This window comes from Tenrec ecaudatus, chromosome 1, assembly GCF_050624435.1.
Source record: "Tenrec ecaudatus isolate mTenEca1 chromosome 1, mTenEca1.hap1, whole genome shotgun sequence".
NCBI classification, from domain to species: Eukaryota; Metazoa; Chordata; class Mammalia; order Afrosoricida; family Tenrecidae; genus Tenrec; species Tenrec ecaudatus.
This window is the reverse complement of record NC_134530.1, coordinates 205,701,611-205,716,834: the sequence shown is the minus strand read 5'-3', so window position 1 is coordinate 205,716,834 and position 15,224 is coordinate 205,701,611. Positions and strand designations below refer to the sequence as shown.

Sequence of the window (15,224 nt, the reverse complement as noted above, 5' to 3'; positions counted from 1 at the left end):
TGCAAGTTATTGTTTGATGATTTATGCTGATCACATTTCTTTCTCACCTGAAACTTTGTGGTGTTGTTGCCTGAAGATTCTAAATAGAAGCTAAAGATTGTGAACAATTGTGAAATCAGTATTAGTCAAACTTTCATTAATTGGACCAATTAGGACAGGAGGCAAGATGGGTTTCACAATAAGGGAGTACGAAGTCACTTCCTGGTGAGGCCAAACTTTTTCCATGCTTCCTTACTGAATCTGATGACAACATTTGTTTTCAAAAATAGGATTTCATGACTTGTTTCCAAATAATAGAATTTCATAATTTGTTTCCAAAAAATGGATTGTATTTTGTCACCAAGTGTGCACCATGTGTGCAAAATATTTACTCAGTGCCCTGTCAGGAGGATTGCCTTATATTTCTTGAAGTACACTGTTCATGTTACTCCAAGTTTCACTGTGAAAATATATTTTTCCATATGATACATCTTTGAAGTTCTTCACATCTACATTGTATCTCTGAGGTTTCATAAGTTTATCTTCTAAAGTGAATAGAGAGGCAGAATACTTAGATAAAACTGAAATTAATTAGTTAAAATTTTTCCCTTTAGAAAAGGACAGAATATTACCATTATTTTCTCCTTGTTTTGAGCCATTATACGTTTATATTCTATGCATATCAAAGTCCTTTTATGGCTAATTTTCTTTTAGTGAATAGTCAGTAAAAACTGTTCAATATGAAGGACTCAATTTTCCATTATGTGAGTTGGGTGAGACTATTAACTCTAATGAAATAAATTATAAAGGGTGCCCCTCTCTCATAAAACCCAGGTCTAATTAAATAAATTATAAAGGATTCCCCTCTTTTATATAATACAGGACAAATTACCAGGAGCAGAAATCATTGTAAAGCAGTGTACCCAGTTAATCTAACTAGTAATATTTTCAAGTCAGATCATTTGGAGATTATACACTTATCAATGAAAATAAATTTGTCTTTCAGGGAGTTTGGTCGCTGGAAAGTAAATAATCTTGCAGTCGAGAGAAGAAACTTCCTTGGCTCCCCTCTACCACTGGCCCCTGAATTCTTCCGCAACATAAGACTTTTGGGACGTCGACCTACCCTTCAGCAAATCACAGAAAACCTTATCAAGAAATATGGGACACATTTCTTGCTATCTGCTACTTTGGGAGGTATGACCCTTTAAACCAATTATCCTTATGTGTATTTGTATATCAAACTGTATATCAAAATAAAAGTGTAGATTCATTGAAATAGCAGCAGTTGAAATGGCCTTTCTATTCATATATCAAGGCATTTCCTGAGTAACTATTAAACACCTTATTCACTACCATGAGGTAGGTGAATATCATGTACCCTTGTCCTTAAGAGCAATGTATAGTCTAATAATATACATATTTTATAGTTGAGCTTTTTCATTGTGTTCAAATGAAAAAAACAACAGCTTATAAGAGATAACAGTTCAGTCATTGATTCTGGACATGGAGAGTAGGACTGAGCTCCTCGGGTGAACAGCAAAGTTCCACATGCACATTCTCCATTCCACTGTTGTGTTTCTGATTGCTCTGGGTTTGCATTCTGAAGAGTGATAAATAAGTGTACACTGTGATGCATAATGTGAGAGCAGAGAGGTCAGTCATGCTATTCCTTAATTAACTTTGGATTTATAAAATTAAAGTAGTAATGATGTCTACTATGGTGGGCGGTATAGGATTCATCAATTTGAATATAAGTGAATTATGCTTGAGGAGCTATTTGTGTAAGGGACAAAGGACGTCTTTTTCTTAATATTTAAAATATAATTCTATGCAATTAATTTTAGGTGTGGATTAAAAACAAATATAACCATTACAATTAGAGCTAGATAGTCCACTACTCTACAATTAAGAACAAGAAACCCTGGTAGTCAAGGGGTTCACAAGCTCAGTTGCTAACTAAAAGGTCAGTGGCAGTTTGCTTTTGTAAGGAAGTATAGACTTGGAAATAATATGGGGCACTTATGATCATCCTACAGGATCACTTTTAATGTGAATCGACTTGATGACATTTGATTTTTTGTTTGTTTTTATAAAGTAGTAAAGAGCTTTTAATAATATTAGGTGGAAAAGTCACAAAAACAATCAAGGTGAATCCCTGCTTCACTGTCAGTCTCTCTGTACATTTACCAAAGCCCAAATTAGGGCACCCTGAGTCGAGTGAAGAGTGGGAGGTGGCACATGAAAGACCAGCTGTTCTTCATGTTCCTGGTCTTAGAAGAAGGGCACGTTCCTTTTTCAGTCATTCCTGCCTGTAGATAAAACATATGAGCATATTCTTTCAGAATATATCCCAAATAATTTTTTTCTTGGGACTACACCAAATTCCCTGAACTAAATCACCATTTTATTCATTTTATTTCCCCCACTTCAATTACTCCAGTCTATCCTTCACTTGGAATGTTTTAACAAATTTACGTCAGATAATACCACTCTCTTTTTTAATCCAACCCTCGAATGGGCCACTCCAAATAGAACCCAAACATTTCACTGTTTTATATAGCCTTCCAGAAATGACCTTACCCTAGCGTACATTCAGACCTTATGTTATCTCTCATTTTCATTCTTTATTTTTCAACCCCAGTAGCTTTCACACTTTTAAAAATGAAAATATTACTTTCTTAGACTTCTCCTTCCTCATCCTATCAGCAATAGTCCCAAATAATCCCCATTACTCTCTATCATTGTATGATCATATTTGGAATATTTCATATCTTTATTGTGATGTGAAGTTATTTTGTCTAATGTTTCATTATTATCAGTCACTTAGGCATAATTTCTTGAAAACAAGAACTTTGCCTGTGTTTTACGCCTTCACTCCAGTGATTGCAATAGTAATTCATGCTCAGTAAATTCTCAACTTTGTTAAATTAGCAAAGTCATGAGGTCCCTAAAGAATCCCCAAAATAGACTTCTGAGTCGGGGAGTAGTACTTGGTACCTCACCAGTACAGGTTGGGGGATAGTCACAAAAGTCAGCAGATAGACTGGGAACTATTTATAGGTCTCTACAACCCCCTCCCCAACCTTTTAAAAATATATATTTCTATCTATATAAGATCAGCAGGATAAAGGATCCGAGGAAAAGGCAATAGAGCCCATAATTTTAGGGGTGTGGGGCATGGGAGAAGAGAAGTTTTTGCGAAGGGAACTGGGAGCCAAAAAACTCAGGGACAGGGGAACAGCAAGGAATCTAAAATCAACAGTGAGGAGGGTGCAGAGTGCCCAGTGATGGTTGCTTAATTGTAATGTAGCCAAGAGGAATTACTGAGAGTTGAAAGGGGTGACCATTATAGTGGGGCAGGAGAAAAGTGATAGGAAATAGAGGTAAGAACTAGGAGGCACAAGCTATAGAGAGAGGTATAAACATAGATATGTGTACATGTAAATATATTAATATATAAATATAGGGTTATTGGTCTAAGTACATGGATTTATGTCAAAGTATTGAGGTAGCAGATGGACTTTGGGCCTCTACTTAAGTCTTCCTCCAACACTCGAACACTTTGTTCTAATAACCCGGCACTGTGTGATACTCGTGATTGTTGAAGACAAAATGGGATAAGCAAATGTGGTGAAGACAGCTGATGTTGCCCAGCTTTAAAATATATTGCCTCTGGGACCTTAAAGGTTTGAAGTTAAACAAGGGCCCATCTAGCAAGGAAGCAACAAAGCCCACATGGAAGAAGCACACCAGCCTATGTGATCACAAGGTGTTGATGGGATCAGGTATCAGAAGACCAAAACCAAATAATTATATTGATGTGAAGGAGAGGATTCAATGGAAAAAAGAGAAGCTGATATTTTAGGGATTAAGTAGAAAGATAATGTTTTGAAAATTATGATACTAACATATGTACAAGTTTGCTTGATATAACTGATTTGTGGATTGTTATACTACTATTAAGAACCTCCAATAAAGCAATTCAATATTTAAAAATAATAAATAAACAAACAAGTGAAATGACCCTTTACTCAGAGGCTCAAGTTAATTCACTTGATATCAAAAATTTATGACATAAATAGAAAATAATTGAGGCAAATTTGGAAAAGAGATACAAATAGGAAAACTGAAACAAGTCAATATCCCAGAAAAAAATCAGAAATAGGGAGAATCAGGAAGAAAACAAAAACATTGTAAACAAATGTGGTAGAAGCTGGGAAATGAGTAGGTTCCTGAGATTTTTTGCCATTTAAACTTTTTAGGTAACTTCAAGGGGTTATTTAGGGAGAGCATACCTGGGCCAGGAGAGCAGGAAATTCTAGAGACTGAGCAGGCAATACTCCTCCATTCCCTGTATTAATGAAGTAATCAACATGAAGTAAACTACTGTGGCCAAGAGATGAGATTAGCTTCATTTTAAACCCTTAACCTTTTTAACAATCTATGAAAGTTTAAAAATATTTCAGTAACTTATATGAATAATTGTATTTTTCTTAACAGTATAAAAGAGTGATTTATCACCTATGTGTTAGCATCATGAAATAAGGATGGTTCATGTAGGACAATGCCATTGGCATGATATACATATCATTTACATATGCAACTTTTTAAAAGTACTCTTGCTATTATAGTAATATAGATAAGGATAAAAGGAACTATCACAGTAATTGAGAGAACTATGAAAGCTGTGTTTATTTGCCTTATTAATTTAATTATTAATACCATAAAATGTGAAGCAAAGGTGAAAATTAGATTTTTCTGTAAAATCTTCTCTAAAAAGGCCAGTAGTTTGGAAGTATTTATTAGGGTTCACTATAATTATATCAATACTAATGAGCATTAAAAGTACTGATGCCATTTTGATACTTAGTAACAAAGTTTCTCCAGATTTTTTTATGTAACATTTTACTAGCTTGATATTGTAGTCACCACACTGTACCCGAGATTCATCACGGTCTCTATATTGTGCTTGCTGGAGCCCTGGTGGCCTCGTGGTCCAGAGCTGGGCATCAACCACTAGGTAGGTCATCCTTTGTAAACCACCAGCAGCTCTGCGGGAGAGAGAGGAGGCTTTGTTTCCTGCAATGAGTTACTGTCTCAGAAAATAGCCCTTGTGACTCAGAATTGATTCGACAACACTTGAGTTTTTCTTGTTGTTGTGTTTCCTTATAAAGAATGGTTCAAACAATTTCTAGGGTTGAATTTCTACTTTGTGTTCATTATTCCAATGGTGCCAATATGGAGTTTCAAAATAGCTTTACTGTTACCACTTAAAACCTGGTTCTATCATTTCATCAAAGGGAGCTACATGTCTGCACACAAATGAACAGTTGATACCTGTTCTCCTAGAGGCCTATACAGAGATTTGCTTCCTATCTAAGAGTTACGTCTGATTTCCACTCTCACTCACTTTCTCATCTCTGAATCGTCCTTGCATTTACCGTCTCTTTTTTTTCTCTTGGAAGGTTACTTATATTTTTATTTAGGAATCTATTTGGCAATGTTAATAATTCAGCTAAATTGCATGGAATTGTTTAAGTAGCTTCAGGATATGAACTAGTTATAATTAAAATATGCACCAAAGATGATTTCAGGCAAATTTTAAATTACCGCTGCTGTAATTACAATAAAGCTTCTTTGTTGAGCTGAGTGTATACTTTCAGCTTAGTACTTCACCTGACTGAATGTGAAATTATATTCAGCTATTTGTTTTTCTTTGAATCTTATGGTATTTAACTTGAACTGATTCTCTCTAGCTTAATTGACTAGGACCAAGCAATGCCGTAATAAAAGCACATGGAAGATATCAGTGAATATAAGTTAAGAAAAAAAAGTAAATTTGTAATATGTTTTCTAAATAACTAGATTTCTTATTAAATTAACACATTTACAAAAAATTTGACTATAAAACATCCACTCACAGAGCTACATTGATAAAAAGCAAATAAAGAACAACTTTTCCCTCCAATAGTTATTGAGTACATCATACTATTGGCTCTGACATAAAACTTTGGATAGCATACTTAAAATCTTTAATAGGATATTTTATGATAGATAAAGTCAGAGATTGAATTATCTACCTATCTTGAAAGTAAATTATATTAAAAAACTTTTCAATATATATCATTTTCTCCATTTATTTCACTTTATAGATTCTAGACTATCAATATAACAGTTTGGCTAGCTTCTACTTTGGAAAATAAACTCCATCACTGTCTAAATATCTAGAATAAGCCACTCAATTTGAAGAATCAATCATGAACAAGATTGTACTCCTAGGTATATTGATTTTTAGCTATGGAATGTATTTCATTGCTGGTTTTGGAATATATTTCATTATAATACAGTATATGATGAACACTAAAAAAGTATATGTGGTTACTGAATAGAGGAAAATTGACTGAATAGAAAATATAATTTTAAACTATTGGTTTATTGTGGAAAAGGGTTTATACTGTAGAGTATCAAATCTTGCTTCTGACTCCATTGAACAAAGAACTAAGAAGATAAAGAACATGCAAGGAGGAAGATGAACACAGTATTCACGACAAGCATTATAAAAACTATATAAAAATATTGACAGCAACTTGAAAGGTGCACTGGAATTGTACAGACTATCTAGGAATATCACTGGAAAGAAGCAGGTCTCTACTTAACAGCTTCCTACGGTGACAAACAGATGAACATATGGGCTCTCTCAGGACAAGCAAATTCAAAAGTGGAGTAGGATACAGATTGAATCATGCCCATCCCTTTCCCATATCCTTCTCACTGAAACTCCATGGACAAGTTAGGAGTGGATGGACAATGAGGGGTGTTGAAATAAATTGCCTACCTATTCAGAAGAGTAAAGAGAAAAATATTCTGTAAAACTTGTACCAAAATTATTTTACAAGTAAATAACATTAATATTCATTAACTCATAACAACTTAACTCAAACATGGTTTTCATTCTGAGGAACAGAAAATAAATCACTTGACAAGGGTTCTTAGATGAACAAAGACTTAAAAAGTTATAATTAAATTTCAACAGATATACCTACTGTTTTCCATTTGTATGTCTTCTTAAAACATTTTCTGAAGGTGTTTATATGAGACTGTATCTCTTTGTTGCCATGTTTCTCAATGAAAATATTTATTTTATGCCTTACATCATATATATGTAATACACATCTATTAATATAGAATGAGTTTTTGTTTTTTTAAGTCACAATTGATGAGTGATATCCAGAACCTGTTAATGTATTAGAATACTCATTTCTCTTAAAAATAAATTCTGTCTCTATTATCACCCGTTATATACATTTCAATCCTTGCAAAGCTCATTTAGCTTGAAGGCATTAAAATACATTGTGTTTGTTAGTTTGGTTTATTTGATTGTTCCTCTGTATATAGCTCTTTCAGAAAAATAAATCAGAAGTCGGGCAAGGGCACAAAATTTGGATAGAATATCAATTTGTTTCATTGTATTTTTTTCATTTTCTTGCATTATTATAAGTACAAGGAATCGTGAATATCCTCACTTAATTTGAGAAATAATCAATTCTCACTCTTTGTGTGAATTATGTTCTGTATAAAGTATCTACAGATAGTATATAAATCTATGCCATCTACCACCTTCCTTGAAAATCGATTAACAGCTGCCTTTCTCATTTTCACTTGGTCTTTTCTTAGGACAAACAAATTACTTTTATTTTGGTTTAACTTTGCATAATTAAGAAAGTAAAACTTCTTTAAATATGTGTGATTTATTTCTTAATAGAATATGAATACTCACTTGAACATTCAAAATTCCTGGAACTATGTTTCATGATGAGAATAGATATTCTGTTTTAAGAAATAGAACTAAAATAAAATAATATTTTTGATAACATCAAACACAAGGGATTTATTAAATAAATAGTACTGAGAAGAATAAGAACTATCATATTATAATTCCAAAATAAATATATTTCTACTAATTATAAATTATATTACTTCATCTATATATCCATATATTTATCTATCTGGATAATCTGTTTTAGTCATATTTCTTCGTTTATATAGCTGACATGAAAGCAATATTTCTGTATAATTGAATGATTCCTGTTTGGGCCCGGTCCGGACCATGCAGCCACTTCCCCCAGCTCTCGTGAAAGATAGCCTGCTGGAGTGTGTGGCCCCTTCCCCCCGCCTCTCAAGGTCAGAGCTGGACTGTGCAGTCCCTGCCTCCAGCATTCCAAGGAGCTTATCTCTGCAGGCTGGGTCAGTACAGCATTTTCCCTCAGGTTCCAGGAGGATTTACTCACAGAGCCCATCCTGACTCAGACCCTGCAACTGCAGCACCAGAAGGCCTCCTTCCCTTTATCAGCACATACATCCTTGGCTCAAGCCCTATAGATGTCCTACTGCCTCACTGCCAGGCGAGATTTCCCTGACCTAACTCATTGTGTCTTGGAACCTGTGTGGGGGCTCAAGATGGCCTGTCCATCCCTTTCTTTCCTCTCCTTCCCTCCTGGGAGTTCTTTTCCTGCCTTAATAAAATCTTTCTCAACTTCACATTCCTGGCTAAATTCTGCCTCTGCAATGTCTCTCCATCTCCAACCTCTCAATTCCCAAGTCAATTATGTACTACAATTACTTTAAATAAATTACATAAATATAAATGGATTTTTTTAAAGTAAAGATTGTTATGTCAGTGTTCTTAATCATCGTGTTCCCTGGCAACAAAGGCAAATGATAAATGTCAAGTTGTAAAATGGCAGAAATTTTACAGTATTGTCTGATAGCTTATATAGCACATTCACATGGAATATAAATCATTAGTCTGTGTGTTTGACATACAGAGCTCCACATATATAGTTAGAGTGCAAAGATCCAAGTCCTTTCCTTAGGGACCAGTCAGGATCATTGATAAATGCAGACATTTGCCTTGATCGTTACATGTCATTGTAGTGTGGAGCTTCATTCCTAGGGTGTACCCCATGGACCAGCCAAACCAGCTTCACCTTGGAGCTTGCAGATTCCATCCCAGATGAATGTATCAGAATCTAAATTGTAAGAAGGTCTTTAGGTGATTTATTTGCACATTAAATTTGAACAACACTGTTTAAAGTATCTATATAAATTTACAGTGCACTTAACTGCTCTGGAAATTTCACTTCTGAGAATCAGTCTTACAAAGATAATAGCAGTTTGTAAGGATACATAAAATGAATTCTCATTATAGTATCGTTTGTCAATAGCTTCACAATTAAAAGCAACTTAATTATATTTCTCTTGGCATAGGCTCAATGCCACCAAACTTGGAGCTATTTATTTTCAGTTCCTTTTGTGCCATTTGGTGTTCTAGGTAATTATGTGTATGTATATATATAAATATATATATACACACATATATATTTAATTCTTTTTCTGGTAGTAACTGCTAGTTATTTTGAGATCAATTGATTTCTTTCTAAGTGTTTTCGAAAACATACATATATTTGAGTATGTGGTTTATCTTCCTATGTGTGTATATTTGTCAAAACTATATATAACTAGCTAATTTCTTTCTATGATTCCCTACTGCTGCTAATTGATTTTAAGAGTGTCCCAATTTCTAATTGTTTTATATCGTTAATTTGGTAGATACCTCTTTAATTATTTTTGGGGGGAGGTTATTGTTGTTATTTGGTTGTTTGGTGTTATTGTTATAGCCACATCTGTTTCTAAAGCAGCCCCCCAACATAAGCTCATACAAAAAACTCTATTTGAGGGGAGATAGGTACCATCAGGATGGGTAGCATTTAATGTGCTAAACTAAGGCATAATGGGCATGGGCGGGAGAATTTCATAAAGATGAGGCAAACTGAAATCTAGCTTCCAAAGGACATCAATGACCACTGATTGTGAGACAGTAACGGGAAGAATAGCGTGGCCTGTCATCTCCAAAAGGTAACATTTTTTTATGTTAACAAGTTGCGTCAAAAGTAAATCTTTTGAACAGCTGCATTAAAGTCATGTTTGAAATGGGTATTCTCTGAGAAATCTTTTCCAAGTAGCTGCTTTAATTCAATAAGCTTGCAGCAACGCATTAGGAAGAGAAATGAGCAGAAAATAGCTGCCTGGTCAGAGACACATTTTCCCCCTGCATGTAGTGTATGCATTTTAAGTCAGGAGACTAATTCAAGTCTGGTGGTAATAACACAAATAAATAAAATATCACTATGAGTTTTCTCATGCAATTGGGACATGTTGACAAGAGACATTTTCAATCCCTGAAAAAGGGCATTGTACTTGGTACAGCAGAGAATCGGTGAAAAGAGGAAGACGCTTAAGAAGACAAGAAGTTGGATTATGACTCCAGTCACTGCAACAAGGGACTCACTGTAACAATCAGCATGAGAATGGCAATGTGGTGGGTTGGCACAGCTTTATTTTGTTGTACGTAGACTCCCTATAAAGCTGACCTGACTAGATATCACTTAACAGTGAAGCGAATACTGCTTGGTTTAATATCAGGAAATGTGTGGGTCAGTCTTACATCCCTTTATAATGCGTATTCACTTTGAGTGTTGAGTAAAGTGCCCCGGCACGTGGACTATATGAATTGGGAAGCAGCACCAGGAAGGGAGGAAGGCGTATCAAGGACATGTGACAGGAAAAGCTGACAATTAGCTTCTGAAAGGGAGGAGGACTTGAAGCACTTGCTAATGAAGATAAAATACTGCAGACTCCAGTGTGGATTGCAACTCAATCAGGAACAAAAGACTCTTCATAGCTATTCCACTGAACTATATCATTGAAAATGGAAAAAAATTGCATATATATTAAAGTTCTTAGGGATTTACTTTTATTTGGATATGAAGTTCATGCTCATAGAAACAGTAGTTTAAAATAAAATCAAAGAATGCATTATCAAGGGCAAATTTATTGAATAGGACCTATCTGAACTGTTAAAGAACAAAGGTATCACTGTGGGAAGTATGGTACATTTGACCGGAGCCACTGTATTTCAGTCAACTCCTCTGAATGGGAATGCTAGTCGGTGGATAAGGAAGGCTCCAGGGGAATTGGTGCACTTGCATTACCGCGCTGACAAACAATATGGAAGGGGCCATGCCTTCCAGAAGTCTCACATACTTCTGAAATGTTATTAGAGGACCACGTCCTGGAAAAGGACATCATGCTTCTTACAGTAGATGTCAATGAAAAGAAGATGCTCAGCAAGCTGGATTAGCACAGTAGCTGCATCAGACTCAGACAAAGCAGTGTTTTGTTCCACTCTGCATAAAATCACTCTGAGTCAATAGCACAACATGAGTTGCAATCAATTTTATGGCAATCACCCATAAGTCACCTTTATTACAATTAAAAAATAGTAAAGGGTTCTCAAAATTCAATGCATTATAATTTTTTTCCCTGGCTAACATCACTATGTAGTAGCTGGGAGGGCCTGCTATTCTGATACGTGCTTCTTCTCAATTTGCGAATTCAGTGAAAGGAGAAGACTTTCTGTCCAACAACCTATTCTTCTGATAGGTGGGAACAAGAGCACGGGTAGAACTTAATAATATCTTTAAAAACTTACACTGGTTTCAGGCACATATCTAGTTCATTCATATTCTATTGATCACAGCTTTCTACTCACCAATAACAAGATAAAGATAACTTGTGTTTCATAATAAATCCATAGTTGCATATGTGAGTTTTTATCCCCAACGAGTACATCCATAAGCCATCGCAAAGAATTATACAATGTACCACATTATCATTATTGCTTTAATAACCAGTCATTTTATTCATTCTCCTTCCCATTTTGTGTGTATGTGTGTTTTCTCTTAATAACTTTAACAGTAATAAGGTGAATTTAGAACATTCAAATGATCAGTGAGTAGTAGAACAATCTCACATTAGTCTTTTTCATTGTGTCAATTGGGCTTCTACAGAGAAACAGAACCAATAGAGGATTTGTTCTAAGGAATTGGCTCATGAAGTAATGATGGCTGACATGTCTGAAATTTGTAACAGGAAATTGGTCAAAAACTGCAGGTGTTAACACTGAACTTGAGGCAGAATAACTTCTCTTGAAAACCTCAGGTTATATTTTTAAAGGCTTTAACAGTTATGGAATATGGCCCACTCGCATTATTGAGGACAACATTTTATACTTCAATTCAACTGATTGTAGGTGCTAACCCCATCTACAGAATTCATTGACAATAGCAAAACAGCTGAAAAAGGGTTTCATCTGACTCATGGGAGCTCTGTATATGTCAGAATGTAACTGTGCTCCACACAGTTTTCCAGGGCTTCTTTGTCTAGATTACCAGACCTCTAATCTGAGGTATAGGAGATGAGTGTCTTATTATCTGACTGTTAACCTGACACCTAAAACTAACCATGACACACATTGACTTTAATAGATAACTCTAATATCATGAAAATAAATACATAATTTGAGTCATAGCACATCGTAGGTATCTAATCCTAAATTCCAATCATGATGGTGCTGTGTGTGCCAATAAGTGGGTTCTGATTGATAGTGACTACACTATTTTTAGAAGCAGATCTGACATCTTTCTCTTCCCATGTGATGAGTGGTTCAAACTGCCACTCTGGATGATGAGCCCAGAGTTTAACCAGTATGCGACCAAGATTCTTTGATCCAGTCATGGAATTGCATTAAAATAATGACTTTTTGAATTGCCACTCTTTCTCATTCTCTATGAAAGCTTTCTTCAATGTGTGCATTTAATGTTCATAAACCACCACGGTGTTTTAATTGTAAAAGACACAGCTGCATGAATTCTATGTGAAATTACCACATCTTTTTATATCATAGTCATTAATCCTTTTCACATTTAACAGAGTCATAATGTGGAATCATTTTCAAAATCACTCTCAGTTTTTATAGAATGTGGGACTGCCCTTAGAACTCATGCCACGTTTATGAGCTACAGCTGGTTTAAAAATATGAATAAAAATGACACTTGAACACAGATTTTTTAAAGTCGATTGAATAATACCATCTCAGTTTTCAAATCTGAATTCTGAATACTTCCATTTTCATAGAATTTTGATATACTTTCATTATTGTTTACTTGAGAATTATTTACAATAAAATTTGAGAATATGTTTTTTTTTCTTTAGTTATAAAAACCCCAAAGCATGTGAAGACCATGAATATTATCAAGTCTGGAAGTCGTGCAGAATTTAGAGGGAAAACATCTCAAAATTGGCATCTTCTCCATATAACTTTAGTGGCCCTTTCCAAATCTAGTATATGTTTAATAATCCATGATTTATAAAACCAGACATTGAGCAATAGTTAGCCAGGCAACATCAAACAATTATCCTGTTTATTGTCAGTAAGGGTTTAAAACAAATGATTCACTAGATAAAAAGCAAAAAGAAAATTAAAGGAAAACCCATTATGGTAAATTAAATGTTAAAATATATTTAATTCTTTTCAAGTTTCATTGAGAGGAAAACCTTTGTGTACTAGGATTAATGTTCCACTGTAGAAATGAATTATGACCAATTTATAAATTGTTTTCTCTATTTCATTATGACTTAGGATAGCATGCTGCTATCATTAATAATTCCATGCATCATGATTAAAAATTCCATTAAAGCCCCAAAACATATTCTTATGGGGTTGAATCCAACTCATCACCCTACAGTGAGAGTCAAACTGCTCCATTGGGTTTCTGAGGGTGAATCTGCATGAAAGCAGGCAGCTTCCATTTTCTCCCCGGGGAAGCTCATGCTTGAAACTGCTGACCTTGTGGCTTGCAGTCCAGTGCAAACCCAAGTAGGTGATCAGGACTCAAAGTCCAACTCTTCTGGTGAAATTCATGACCTGTGACTCCTAGCTTAGAAACATCAAAAACCTCCTAATTGATTAAAGCTTGTTGAAAAGAGAAAAAGAGAGAAAACCAGCATTTATCATAAACATGATATATGCTTAGCCATATACTATATAAAAATCATATTGCTTAATCTTCCCAAACATTGGAGAAAAAATATAGTGTTTCTGTTTCAGAAGTGGGAGTGCTCAGAATCTGTGGAACTTAGCCAAAGTCCCATAATGTTCAAATAGAGGGAATCTGGACTATTGGGGTTTGTCTTCACACATACTTGTTACCAAAATCCTGTTTTATTTTCCATGGTTATATAATATAACTTCCATAAATCTTTGAGCCAATGCAATTTGAATATAAATAGCAGGACTAATAGTAAACATATAATAAAAGCTACATTTTGCAGGGGATTCCTGGTTGCCTGCAAATATATCTATTTTTCAGGGTAAAATTAGGGAAACATATTTATCTATCACATAGAAACAAATATGGGCACTTTAATAAACAAAGTCAAATATATTTTCCTCATCCATTAAACACAGAATGAAAGCTTCTCTTATTCCTGATGATGAATGTTTGAACACATCCTGGCATAGGAAAATCGATTACTATGAAAGGAAGTGTAGTGAAGTTGACTCTACTCTCATATTCAAATAGGTGTATTTATATGCCTTAAGAAGGCAAAATTAGTGTTCAGTAAATATTGATCAAACCAATGTTCTGACTTTAATATATTAGTGAAAGAAAAAAGTATTAGATTTCAATGGCCAGAGCATGCTGCCCCAACAGACTGGACTGGAAAACATTCCTAAAGGCCAACAAATGATCCTTGAACTAACTACAAGCTTTTCCTTCTTGATGTGTGTTATTTTGTTCTTTGTCAGTGGTTAGTTGTTGTTTTGTTATATACTGTTGCTTTGTTTTCCTCTGTCTTGTTTCTGTGCATGTTATTATCTCCACAATTCTGTCTAAATAAGATAGGCTGGATGAACTATCTGGAGGAAAATCAACGGAACCAACAGTTCTGGGGGGACTTAGATTAGGGGGAGGTGGGGAGTAGGAAGTGGTGTTAACAAACCCAGGGACAAGGGAACAACATGGGATCCAAATTGGTGGTGAGGTGGGAGTGACAGGCCTGGTAGGGAATGATCAAGGGTAAGGTAACATAATGAAGAAGTATAGCTGTAACCCAGGTGGGGATGGAGCATGATAGCGAGCAGGAGGAAAGTCAGGGGAAATAGAGGAAAGAGCTAGGGGGGCAAAGGGAATTTATAGAGGTCTAGACAAAGACATGTACATATGCATATGGAAGTAGATCTATGTGCCTATATTTATAGGTTTAGTATTAAGGTGGCAGAAGGACCTTGGGCCTCTACTCAAGCACTCCCTCAATGCATGAATACTTTCTTCTATTAA

At 35.0% G+C, this 15,224-nt stretch overlaps 1 protein-coding gene across 2 annotated transcripts in view; it reads left to right on the top strand.

Moving 5' to 3' along the window:
* Positions 1–15,224, top strand: part of BRINP3 (BMP/retinoic acid inducible neural specific 3) — a 493,055-nt gene that overhangs the window by 215,362 nt on the left and 262,469 nt on the right. The window contains exon 2 of one of the 2 annotated variants that reach the window (XM_075540509.1): positions 986–1,176. The exons of the other annotated variant lie outside the window; for it this stretch is intronic. Within the exon in view, the coding sequence (XP_075396624.1) occupies positions 986–1,176 (191 nt within the window). The remainder of the gene's footprint in view (positions 1–985; positions 1,177–15,224) is intronic. 2 annotated transcript variants of the gene reach the window in all.